At 44.4% G+C, this 13,960-nt stretch overlaps 1 protein-coding gene across 1 annotated transcript in view; it reads left to right on the forward strand.

Annotated features, from left to right (window-relative positions):
* Window positions 1-13,960, forward strand: part of LOC137423810 (disintegrin and metalloproteinase domain-containing protein 12) — a 974,424-nt gene that overhangs the window by 512,668 nt on the left and 447,796 nt on the right. Inside the window, exon 5 of the mRNA XM_078773544.1 lies at window positions 7,799-7,875. Within this exon, the coding sequence (XP_078629670.1) occupies window positions 7,799-7,875 (77 nt within the window). The remainder of the gene's footprint in view (window positions 1-7,798; window positions 7,876-13,960) is intronic.

Consider the following 13,960-nt stretch of genomic DNA (forward strand, 5'->3'; position numbering starts at 1 on the left):
GGCGTGGCTTTCTCAGGGGACGCCTGGCACAATAGCCTGCTTGAACCAGTCGTTGGTTGACTAGCCTTCTGGATACAGGCACATTTGTCAGTTGCTGCCACTCAGCCCAAAGCCGATTAGCTGACTTGGTACGGCCATTGCGGACTAACCGGTGCAGCTGGCGATCATCTCTCCTTGTGGTTCTGCGGGGACGTCCTGGCCTCGGTATTGGAGTAGGGACACCCCTCTGAGCATTTCGTTTCAGGATCTTTGACACCTGACCTTGAGTGATGCCATACTGCCGAGCAATAGCACGCTGTTTCATGCCATAATTTCGTAAAGCCACCACTGCATGACAAACAGCATTGTCGAGTTGACGGACCATCTCCAGTGGAAGCGGCAATAACTTTTGGAGACGTGCAGCAGTTGTTTCCCACTAATACAGAACGCAACAACCCTTGTATACCCGACTGTGAAGCCAATCATCAAATGCACCTGTCCGTACATTTTGCTACGCCACCTGTGATATAATCCTGTTGTTGATTTCTTGCTGCGACAGATAATCAGTGATGTGGTTCTTTTAACAAATAAATCACCAATGTGTAAAAGAAACTCACCAGATTGATATACTGAGTAAATAAAGTAAACCCAAGTCAAGAAAAAATATATATTCCATATTAAATGCCGTCTGTATATATATATATATAAATATATATATATATATATATATATATATATATATATATATATATATATATATATATATATTAGCAGAGTTACCCAGTCTTGGCCGGAAAATAAATAGTCAGTCACGTTTGTGTAGTGGGCTTTTTATAGTTAGAGGAAGCCACGCCCCTTGGGCAAGCCCCGCTGCCACGCCCCTTGGCCCATTTATTTGGAAGCTTGCCACGCCTCTAGTCAAAAACTGATGCACCCATGTTTTTTGTCGTGAAAAGTTACCCCCCATCGACTCCCTCTTCCCTCTCTAAGTCACTTCCTTAGGCTGTCCATGAGCCACAACCGAACAAGCAGGCGTTATGGATATATATATATGTGTATGTACATATATATATATATATATATATATATATATATATATATATATATATATATATATATATCTATATATATATATATACGATCTATATATATAAATATTTCCCACCCCTATAAAATCAAAATGTCTAAACTGCTTCATTTTCGAAGCTCCACACGGTCTCCACGTTTTTCGAAGTTAAGTCTGTTCACAATTGTATTTTGTCGAAACTGTATTTATCTTTCGGTGTGTGAAGTTATTGTGTGCAACTTTGGTTGTTTCTCGGTGTTTATCTTTCATAAATTGATCGTCTGTTTGCCGTGTCGCGAGCAAGGCCTTGTACAGTGTGCACTGTACAACCTTGAGGCTTTGTTTTTCTCTCAGTGGTCCGTCGTTTGTGATCCAATAACTTTCGTTCTCTGTATTCCCAGTCTTTTCACCCATAGCCTACTTCCTTGTGTAAATCTCAACTCAAAAAAAAACAAAAAAAAAAAACATTTCCTTCTCTGTTCTCATTCGTTTATTCATTCTTATTCGTTCGTTCGTTCTTCGACCACGTGTTTCTCCCCCATTTCCCCAGATAGTTTTCACTCATTAACCCTCAATGTTTACACTTTCCCCTCAAGTTATGTATTCCGTCATATTTTATAACACCTTTTTCTTCTTCTTCTTTAAAAGGCTGCTTTCGACTTGCTCACCAAATCAATTCATCCCAAAAAAAATATCCATCTCCTATAGTGCCTTTGTTCTACATTCCCTAAACTCTCCTGCACTCCATCCTCCATCCAGCGTCCTTAAACGAATTTTTAACTCGAAGGTCACAAGAAACTCATTTTGCAATAAATGTTCGTTTCCCATAAATCGTACACTTTCAAAAATCCAATCTCACCCCTCCCCTCCAAATCTTCCCCATAACCCCTCCCCTCCAAATCTTCCCCATCACCCCTCCCCTCCAAATCTTCCCCATCACCCATCCCTTTCAAATCTCCCCCCTTGCCCCCTCCCTCCTAAACTACCCCCTCACCCCTCCCCGCCAAGACGCCCCCTCGCCCCTCCCCTCCTAGACTCCTGCCTCACCCCTCCCCTCCAAATCTCCCCCATATCCCATCCCTTTCAAATCCCTCCCCTTGTCCCTTCCCTCCCAAACTCCCCCCTCACCCCTCCCCTTCAAATCTCCCCACCCTCATTGCTTCTCTATTTCCCCCCGCTCACTCCCCCTCCTCAAAGCGTCCTCCCCGCTTCTTCCCCCTTCAAACTCTCACCTCCATCTCCCCCAACCTTCTGCCTCGCTCTTCCCCCTCCTCAAATAACACCTCATTGTGGCTCACCCAATCACCATCAAACCTTTTGTCCGCCCCATCCTTCCCTTTCTCCGAGCTATTCTGAAATCTCTGACACACCTTCAACAGCTCTCCCTACCTCTTCCACCTCTTCCACATCTTACCCTACCCCTCCTCCCCCCTGTTCTGTATCTGATGCTCCCCCTTCCTCTTCATTAACGGTATGGACCTCAAACATCCGGGGCCTTCGTGCAAACTTAACCGATCTCTCCATACAGGTTGCTTCTGTCAAACCAGACGTGATCTGCTTAACAGAAACTTTCCTCCTTTATGATGTCTCTGATTCCATAGTATCTCTCCCGGGCTACTCCCTCCTCCGGTATGATAGACCTGAGCCTCGTCCTGGAGGCGGGGTTGCTATCTTTATCAAAAACTCTCTTCCTCACTCGCCCTGCACTGCACTCTCTCCACCTCACCCCCAGGAATACCTCTGGCTACGGCTTCCCCTTCGCTCCCACCTCTTGTTCATATGTGTGTTGTACCGTCCACCAAACAGTGATGACTCCATCTACATCTCGCTGTCTGATGATATGGACCAACTTCTATCTACTCATCCCAACTCTCTCTTCCTCATATGTGGTGATTTCAACTGTCATCATGCCAGTTGGCTGGGTGTGGGTACCTCTCTCACCAGCCATGGCTCCTCAGCAAAGGACTTCTGCGACTCACTGGGACTGACACAATCTGTCAATTTCCCGACCCGGATCTCAGTCAACGGAACATCTTCTCTTCTGGACTTGGTTATGACTAACTTCCCTGAAAATGTCTACTGCTCTTCTTCTGCTCCGATCGGAACATCTGATCATGTCCTTGTTAAAGTGGACATCTCTCTGACCATCCTCAGGGAGCCTGCTCAGCGTCGACGAGTCTGGCATTTCACTCAGGCCAACTGGCACGGTCTTCAAGCAGCCATCAATCATCTGGACTGGTCTCCCATCTCTACCACCTCTGACATCAACTCATCCTGGGAATTCTTCCAAAGTAAATTGCTCTCTCTCATGCACAGATTTATCCCATCTCGTCTTCAATTGTCATACCCTTCCTCCCGTCCATGGTACACGGAATCTTGTGGTGAGGCTGTTGCCCAGAAACAACTTGCCTTCGTCTCCTGGAAAGCAAATCCAACGGAAGGAAATCTCATTTCCTTTCACAAAGCCCGAAACAAGTGTGTGTCCACCCTCAGGAGAGCCAGGAAACAATATCTCTCCGTTCTCAAGACCGAACTCTCTTATCTGTCTCCCTCTTCCAAATCCTGGTGGCGTCTGGTCAAATCCGTTTCTGGTGTTTGTTCCCCCTCCATCCCCTCCCTTACCTCAAACGGCTACACAGCTGACTCCGCACGTGAAAAAGCTGAATGCCTCAACTCTGTGTTTGCCTCTAAATCTTGTGTCCCAAACCCATCCCTCTCTGTACCCACCATACCCAGTCGTACCCTGCTGCTCCTGGACTCCGTGTCCTTTCCTCCTGACAAGGTGGAAAAGTTTCTGTCAACCCTCGACTCTGATTCTGCAACTGGACCCGACGGCATCAGCCCACGGGTCCTAAAATCCTGCTCTGCTGCTCTATCTCACCCTCTCTCTGTTCTCTTCACCCTCTCTTTTGCTCAAGGTCAACTGCCATCTGCTTGGAAATCAGCCAACATCACCGCTTTGCACAAAAAAGGTGCAAAAACAGATCCTAGCAACTACAGACCAATCAGCCTTCTCCCAATTATCAGCAAAGTCATGGAATCCATCATTGCTTCTGATATGAAATCTTTCCTCTTCTCCAATGGCTTGATCTCTGATCATCAATTTGGTTTCAGACCAGGTCACTCTACTCTGGACATGCTGCTTCTGCTGTCTCAACAATGGATGGAGGTCCTCAATGCCAAACAGGAAATTAGAGCTGTCTCCCTCGACATATCACGTGCCTTCGACACGGTCTGGCACCCCGCTCTGCTCACCAAACTCTCCTCCTTTGGTATCCATGGAAATCTCCACGCATGGCTGGCGGACTTCCTCTCTAGTCGTCGTCAACGTGTGGCCCTGAATGGGTTTCTCTCATCTCCTCTTCCTGTTCAGGCTGGAGTTCCCCAAGGCAGTGTTCTGGGCCCTGTGCTTTTTCTGGTCTTCATCAATGATCTCTCTGACTCTCTCGAAAATCCTCTCTATCTCTTTGCTGATGACTCCACTCTCTGCCGCTCCATTCCTCTTCCCTCAGATCGGCAGTCTGCTGCCTCCTCACTCTCTGAAGACCTGGACAAAATCACAGACTGGTCAAACAAGTGGAACATGTCTTTCAATCCTGACAAATCTCACACTCTTACTATGTCTCTCCGAAAAGATCGACTGGACAACCCTCCCATCTACTTTCTCAACAATCCTCTCCAAGAAGTTCTGTCGCTCAAGATTTTGGGTCTCACTATCTGCCATGATCTTTCTTGGGAAAACCACATTTCCAAGCTGGCCTCCAAAGCCAGTCGCCGACTGGGCATCCTCCGTCGTGCGAAGTCCTTCCTCGGCACACCTGAGCTCCTCACCACATACAAGGCTTTCATCCGCAGCTCAATGGAATACTGTTCTCCCCTATGGGCCGGTGCTCCTGCCTCACACCTAGCTCGGCTTCACGCTGTGGAAACCAAAGCTTTCAGAATTATTGGAATCTCCCGCGATGAAGCTATCTCTGAGGGCCTTTCACTCACTCACCGCAGGCAGGTAGGTGGTCTTTCTGTCTTCTACCGACTCCTCTCCGGCCTTGCACCCCCAGCTCTCTCTGTGCTCTGTCCCCCAAATATTCCTACAGGTCGCACAAGATCTGCCAGCAACCCTCTGATGGTTAAACTGCCGAAATCTCGGCTCTCCGCTCACCTTCACTCTTTCATTCCTCTTTTCTCCCGCCTCTGGAACAAACTCCCTCACTCCCTTCAATCCCACTCCTCCCTCCAGGTCTTTAAAACAGCTGTTCACCACCATCTCTTATCTTCCCCCATCCAAAACCTTGATCTTTTCTACCCCCGCTAATTCACCCCAGATCCACCTTGTTTGAAATTCCAACTTCTTTCCTGGAAGTCCTGGCAGTGTCCATATGTTTTATACCTCTCCCACTGCCCCCTTCCCACGCCCCCCCCCCCCCCCCACCAAAGCCCTCGCCCTCTCTCAGATCTCTCGATGTCTCCATGTCTCTCGGTCCCTGCTCTCAAATGTTGTGTTTGTGTCCTTCCCCCTCTCTCCCCATCTTGTCTACCGCTCCCTATGTTATATGTTTTATGTGTCGGTTTGTCTTTCTGTGTGATTAATGTTCGCTCTTTCACGAGCCTCGATATTGTATAAATAAATAAATAAATAAAAAAAAAATACAAACTTGGCATTTAATATTGAATTTTTTTTTCTTTCTTGACTTGGGTTTGCTTTCTGAACTCAGTATATCAATCTGGTGAGTTTCTTTTATGCTTCGGTGATTTCTTTGTTAAAAGAACCATGTCACTGATTGTCTTTAACAGCAAGAAGTCAATAACAGGATAATATCACAGGTGGCATGACAAAATGTAAGGACAGGTACATTTGACGATTGGCTACAAAATCGGGTATATAAGGGTTGTTGTGTTCTGTATTAGTGGAAAACAACTTCTGCATGTCTACAAAAGTTATTGCTGCTTCCTCTGGAGATGGTCCGTCAACTCGACAATGCTGTTTGTCATGGAGTGGTGGCTTTTCGAAATTCCGGCATGAAACAGCGTGCTATTGCTCAAAAGTATGGCATCACTCAAGGTCAGGTGTCAAAGATCCTGAAACGAAATGCTTAGAGGGGTGTCCCCACTCCAATACCGAGGCCAGGACGTCCCCGCAGAACCACAAGGAGAGATGATCGCCAACTGCACCGGTTAGTCTGCAATGGCCGTACCAAGTCAGATAATCGGCTTAGGGCTGAGTGGCAGCAACTGACAAATGTGCCTGTAGCCAGAAGGCTAGTCAACCAAAGACTGGTTCAAGCAGGCTATCGTGCCAGACGTCCCCTGAGAAAGCCACGCCTGACCAGACAACATAGCCAGCGCCGATTGCAGTGGGCAAGAGAGCACCGTCAATGGCAGCCAGAACACTGGAATCACAGGACCTTCAGAGACGAGTCTAGATTTCTGGTCTATCGTCAAGATGGCCACGTCCGAGTGCACAGACAAGTGCATGAAGCCCACAACGAAGATTGTATAGTGCCAAGGGTCCAAGCTGGAGGGGGTGGGGTGACCGTTTGGGCTGCTTTTCATGCAGGGGGCAAAACTGACCTGGTTGTTCTGAATGGAAACCTCAACCAGTTCAAGTACAGGGTCATTCTGGAAGAAACATTGCTTCCATTTGCTAGTGCAGCCTTTCGAGGAAACTTTGTCTTCCAAGATGACAATGCACGGCCTCATTGTGCTCGCATGATCCAACACTTTCTTGCTGACCATGGTGCATAGCATATTGAGTGGCCTGCCATGTCGCCGGATATGAATCCGTTAGAGAACTTGTGGGCAGAATTAACGCATCAAATCGGCAACTTGGACCAGCAGCCGACCTCTGTGCGTGAATTGCAGCAGGCTATTTTCACTGCATGGCAAGCGATTCCTGTCCAAACCTTGGCAAATCTCGTGAACAGCATGCCTCAACGTGTACGTGCTCTCCTGAATGCTCGTGGGGGTTACACGAAGTACTGAACTGTAATTTTACAGTCCGTAATCCCAGTCATAATTTAACTTTTGTTTTTGCTGAAAATATTTTGGGCTAATGTGCAAAATAAAGAGATAGTTCTGGAAAAGGCACAGAAGTTTAACACAGTACTGTCCGTGATTTCAGTTCAATATCAGTAAACATCACTTTCAAGGATCAATTTATTTGCTTTGAAATGTCAAATGTAGTTTTTGTTTCTTTTAAAGGCCACATTAACAAAATCTAGAATGATTTCAACATAATTCCAGTGAACTTTTGGTTCTAAGTCATCTTGAAAAGTAAGTTTACCCCACAAAAAAAATATTCCATATTAAATGCCAAGTCTGTATATATATATACATACAACCAATATACCTGAAAAGTCTTCAATTCTGCAAGTAACAAACAGACAAGGGTGAAAACAACCTCCATCCACCTTAGTTGGCATAGATAATAATGGTCATGCATAATTAATTTAAGATATTATGGAACTGCATTTCCTGAAATTCTCTAAATGCAAAACTTTTGAAGATGCTCAACTTTCTAATGAGGCAAGGCTCATAATCGTTAGCCTAAAAACAAAACAAGTTAATATGCATGTGTTTATAACTGTGTAACCTTTTGTGGGACATCCTTGTGTACTAATGGCGGGCTACCACTTGGGGAATTCTTTTTTTTTTCTCCCCCCAAAAAAGATATATCTAATTATTTATTAATATTTGCACAGATGCACTGTATGTTTTTGATAATCCTTTTTATTTTAACCATTTGCCTTTCACCAGGACCACTGTTATTACCATGGTGCCGTGTGGGATTATCACGGATCTTCGGTAGCGCTCAGCACCTGCTTCGGACTTTGGTAAGCCATGGTACCTCTTTTGGTGCATTTCCTCTCTTTGGTAAGCCTCCTTTGGTGCATTTCCTCTCTTTGGTAAGCCTCTTTTGGAGCATTTACTCTTTTTGGTAAGCCTCTTTTGTTGCATTTCCTCTTTTTGGTAAGCCTCTTTTCGTGCATTTCCTCTTTTTCGTAAGCCTCTTTTGGTGCATTTCCTCTTTTTGGTAAGCCTCTTTTCGTGCATTTCCTCTTTTTGGTAAGTCTCCTTTGGTGCATTTCCACTTTTTGATAAGCCTCTTTTGGTGCATTTCCTCCTTTTGGTAAGCGTCTTTTGGTGCATTTCCTCTTTTTGATAAGCTTCTTTTGGTGCATTTTCTCCTTTAGGTAAGCCTCTTTTGGTGCATTTCCTCTTTTTGGTAAGCCTCTTTTGGTGCATTTCCTCTTTTTGGTAAGCCTCTTTTGGTGCATTTTCTCCTTTCGGTAAGCCTCTTTTGGTGCATTTCCTCTTTTTGGTAAGCCTCTTTTGGTGCATTTCCTCTTTTTGGTAAACCTCTTTTGGTGCATTTCCTCTTTTTGGTAAGCCTCTTTTGGTGCATTTCCTCTTTTTGGTAAGCCTCTTTTGGTGCATTTCCTCTTTTGGGTAAGCCTCTTTTGGTTAATTTCCTCTTTTTGGTAAGCCTCTTTTGGTGCATTTCCTCTTTTTGATAAGCCTCTTTTGGTGCATTTCCTCTTTTTGGTAAGCCTCTTTTGGTGCATTTCCTCTTTTTGGTAAGCCTCTTTTGGTGCATTTCTTCTTTTTGGTAAGCCTCTTTTGGTGCATTTCCTCTTTTTGGTAAGCCTCTTTTGGTGCATTTCCTCTTTTTGGTAAGCCTCTTTTGGTGCATTTCATAAATTCAGTTTTTACATGATGTTACTCGAGATTTTGCGAATGCAGAGCAACCCCTTTATATAACAAACCCCGGCACAGGTTGGTGACTGGATTTGAACCTTGTGTTTTCGATTTCGATCATGGCAATTCCCTTTTTCTTTGGTAACTTCGAATTGCTGTTTCATTGGTTACTCAGGCAGTGATACCTATACCTTTAAATCCCCAATTATCCATTGTGACAGGATCAGATGCATATGCTTAATATCTTCCATTGCTTGTGCGGAAAGGTATTCTTCTGGAATACTTTTGATTATCAACTCTTATCATACAATATTGTCATTGATTGCATCCAGTAACTCGCTCATCATTCTTTGCTTGTACATACGTATGGATTACAAATACTAGGGCGTGCCCGTACGTGGGTGCAAAAAAACATGCGTGCAAACAACAACAACAAAAAAAAACTTTGAAACCACGTGGCAGTAACGACCACAGAACCCCCCCCCCCCCCCTCTATTTACATGAAATGGTTTGGTCCATTCGCAAAGCCAAAGCGAACGGCTTGCGAGTACGGTAGAACCCCCCCCTCTATTTACATGAAATGGTTTGGTCCATTCGCAAAGCCAAAGCGAACGGCGAACGGCTAAATCGCCATAGCTCGGTAACTACTTGTCCGATTAATATGAAACCTTGAAAAGGCACATCCTCAGGTCCCCAGCAATATACCTGGCAAGTTTCAAGTATATCGGACCCGTGGTTGTCGAGAAACAGCGGTCACAGACAAACAAACACACAGACACACACACAGACACACACACAGACACACACACACACAGAGATTACTGGAATTATAGATAGATGAAGCTTTTCTGCTGCACTGATTGTCAAGTCGTCGGATGAGTGTTCCTGAGTGTATTTCCTGGATTTGTTTGTGTGTTTGCAATTGCTATTCCAACGTTTTCGATGCGAGATTCGTATCGTTATCCATTGCATGATGGTTGCTAAGGTCCTGTCGTCAGAAGATTTATTCTATAATTTCTGTAAGTAAATGTGCACTGGTGTCCCGTTTGATACCGCAGGAAGTGCGACGATTGATGGGAGGATGGAGAGCAATGTTTGTAATTTCGTTTATCATCATCTCTTCCGTGGATCAACCGTTGACTCCCATTTTTGTATTCCATAGCCGTGCTTCGTGCTTGTGCGGCGTGCTTGGGGATCTGATATTTAAAAGGAGTTTGACCTGAGAATTTGTCTTCCTTGGAATGTCTTACACTGCCAGCTGCAAATTGGCCTGCGGATATTGGACCTGGCTGAGGCCCACCGCTGCTCCCCATTGGCCCACCACCCCCATAGCAGGCCACATGTCACTGAGACCTCATCAATCAAATTTCCACCCTAAAGCATGTTTGAGTAATGGCGGAGGCAAAAATTGTGCCTCTCAACAAACTAGGAAGGTGCGGCAAGCTGAGAGTGATATGTTTTATTTTTATTTTTGGGCAAGGAAAAATCTCTTCCAGTGAAGCCCGGATATTCTGGGAGTTTTTGGAATTGGCCTTTGCGATATACACCAAGACGATGATGTAGACAGGTATGATAGTAGTTAATGCACCGATACAATCACCGATAGCTGTATTTTATTGTTGGCATGCTCACATATGTAACATGAACTTCTTTGATACTGAGCATGTGCAAATTCCAAACTTTATAGGAATCTGGAAATGCATTCTATCTGAATAAATTATGAAATTGTCTGAATATCATTTCCGGCATTGCTCCTGAATGTGTCAACAAAACGGTGAGGTCTCGTCAAGTCATCAATCACAAAATACAAAACCACAACTCTGGTTCCAACATGATTTGTCTGCTGCTAGAACCAGGTTCCTGGTATTTCCGATGATTACGCACTCCGCAAGGCTACATGTAATGACTCCCATCTTGTCGCTCTGCCTATCACTAGTATGACATCGATTTTCTTCAGTTTTCATGCTCTCGCTCAATTTGTGTCATTTTGTACCACATTCAGTTGCGTAATGCTTAGAGCGTCCGCTCTGATTCCTGGAGGCCAATGATTCAAATCCTGCGGAGTCATACCAAAGACTTCAAAAATGGTGTGTGCTGCTTCCTTGCTTGACACTCAGCATTTTAAAAAGGACAGAGCAAGAACAAACAGCCGAAGGCTGGCAACCATTGTGCAGGCTTCATGGGCCTAATGGCTTCCTCTTGCATAGAAGTTCCTTTTAAGGAAACTCCTATTACATTTTATTAGGGCTTCATACGTACTTTGATCTTCTTCTTCCGGAGTAAATGTGAGCAATGTCATTGCGATCAAACACTCATACTTCAGCTTCCAGTAATATCCTTTTCCTATTTCCGAGTACGATGTGTGGTCTCACTGCCAGGTTTTCGGAATTCATCCTTTATTTGAATGGTCAGGTCACGTGTGGGCGTTATGTCCTCATAATGGATCGTTCTTTCTGGCACGTGCTTGACGACTTTTCTGGGCCGGGGATGTCGATATTTTTGCAGTTTTAACCATTGTCGAGGACGCTGGTAATCCCAGTTGCCGAGTTCCAATCTGGAGAGTCGCTTTAATGCAACTGTACCAGTCGACCGTTTTGAGGTCTTCGTTGTCGGATCATGCATGGCCTGGTGTTGGCTTAGCGGTTAGGGTGCCGGCTTGGGATTCGAGGATCCTGGGTTCGAATCCTGGTCGATCGCTGAATTAACACCAGGGGGGTTGACTCAGCCTGTCATCCTTCCGAGGTCGGCAAATTGAGTACCAGTTCACTGGTAATTCCCTGTGTTGTCGCAAGAGGCGACTAACAGGGTTGGCGGCAGGAAGGGCATCTGGCCATAAAACATTGATTCAAAAAGGGGGCCATGGTACCGAAAAAAGGCCAACCCCTGCTCTGCGGGGAATAATGACCTTTGAAGGTGGTTCTTCTTCTATTGTCGGATCACGCCCCGAATGTCACGATACCATACAGAATGAAAGTCTGAATCGGGCACAGCGTTATGCCGATTATGCGTATGCAAATTAGGCCGAGCGAGTCTGATACGTGATTCCGGGTGTATGGTGCGTTGAACCGCAATCAATTATCCCTCAACGGGTCTTCCCTTAGTCACCCGAGGAGAACGACAACCGTAATTCACCCGCACCCCCCTAATGGTTTATAATTTTTTTACTTCTGGTAGGGGTGCCACACAAAATGCCATGATAATCTATTTATACCCTTCGGGGACAGGATATTATTAGGATTAATATTGTGTTATTATAATTAAGGTTGTTATTACTTTTGCTAATAGAAGAGGTTTTTGAAAAACGCCATGATTAGCTCTCTTAACACGCTGATACACACCTTAACGCTGATTTCGCCCAAGGCGGTAAACCCCCGTGGGGAGGGGGGAGACAAAGCCACTACAACCTCCGTCACGTGACCCTTAGTCCTCCTGTCAAGTTTGGTTTGAGATTGGATGAGTAACTACCGAATGTATCGTGTTCAGACCGACAGACAGATACCAAATTGCATATTTTAATATGATGACACTCTCCCTCTTTTAAAAAGGATGCTGATTTTTCTCAGTTTGGAGTTCAACACAATGCACCTGAAAATCAATATGTACTGTATATAATTGTGATTATTACTGAAGTTTGCACTTCATGTGCTTGTTACCCTCGCCTGAGGAGAGGGTATTGCGTTTGAGTCCGTTTGTTACTTGCCGGAATAGATTCCAGCAAGTATGTTGGTCGGTTGCTTGGTTGTCTGTCTATTTGTCTGTCTGTGCGCAGTACTACGTCTACATCGTTGCACATATAATCGCCATACTTTACACACATATTTGTCTTATAGGTGCCTCCATTATGACATCATAATTCGACAAGTACAAAACATCATCCTATCAAGATGAAATTTCTTGAGCATAATCTAGGAATAAATTAGTTTAGAAAAAAAATAATGATGTACTTCACATGGTTCAGCCGCCATCTTGGAAAAACCAAAAAACTTTGCACCTCTATGTCTCCAAAAGTGCTGAATAGAAAAAAATGAGACATGGCTCATTGTAAAGAACTCTCCATGTGGAATAACATATGTTAATGATGATGTCATAGGTGCCTTTGTTATGACGTCATAATTCGACAAGTACAAAACTTCATCCTATCAAGATGAAATTTCTTGAGCGTCATGTAGGCATAAATTAATGTAGAAATAAATTAATGTAGAAAAAAATTAATGATGACGTCCTCGGTCACGTGGTTCAGCCGCCATATTTGTTTTAACACAAAAGCCTTAAAAACCACTGAAAATACATGCTGGTGAGGGTTTGCAATCTCTGATTGCTCTTTTTCTTGTTTGTAAAATGTGGGAATAAGCATTAAATGCAAATTCATTGAATTTTCCAATAATATCTGTTGAGGCATTTCCATGTCTTATCCAATTGGCCAAAACCAATGTGTGACATCAAATGTACCTTTTAATAGCCAATTTATGCACAAGGGATGCCCACCGTGGCTGCCTCCTAAGAAATTATCGCAAAGATTGCAATTTTCAAATTTTCAAAATTGGGAGACAGTTCAAATTTGGACAGAATGGGTTTTGACGGTATAAAGAGAAAAGGGTGAGGAAAAAGGAAGAAAAACCAAGAGGATGAGCCAGAGTAGTGAAATAATAGGAAAATAAGAGATGTAACGATAAATAACGGGTGCTTATAAATGCAGCTTCTGTCATATAAAGACCAAAATGAAAAATTTAATAATGATGACATAGTGTACTGTTAATTTTGTGACATTTAACTTGTGTTTCATTTTGAAGAGCTTGCTCGAAGTGACCGCTGTTCCAGCCACTGCATTCTTTATCAGGTGGAATGACTATGTCGTGAAGCCAAAGAGAGACTACATTGATCCATTCGCTCATTTGTGTGTCGTGTGTGTGGCTGCTGGTTTGTCTCATTCCAGGGAGTGCAGCTGTGCCACTGATTCATTACCCCATCTAGGTTGGAGCAGTAATTTGTAATTTGTTTAGGTTGCCGGCGATAACTCACCTCCTCTTCACAAAAGACACCGTGAGATCTTTAACATCCACCAATGACCGGTCCAATGATAAAGCCCAGATCGGTGGAGTGTTGCAGTGATGGTTGTCCTTCTGGAAGTCTCTCCCATCCCCACACAGGATCTCTGGAGCTCAGCCAGAGACACCATCGGGTTCTTTGTCACCTCTATTACCAAGGGCCTTCTCCCCCGAT

This window comes from Myxine glutinosa, chromosome 3 (assembly GCF_964187855.1).
Source record: "Myxine glutinosa chromosome 3, kmMyxGlut1.1, whole genome shotgun sequence".
NCBI lineage: Eukaryota > Metazoa > Chordata > Myxini > Myxiniformes > Myxinidae > Myxine > Myxine glutinosa.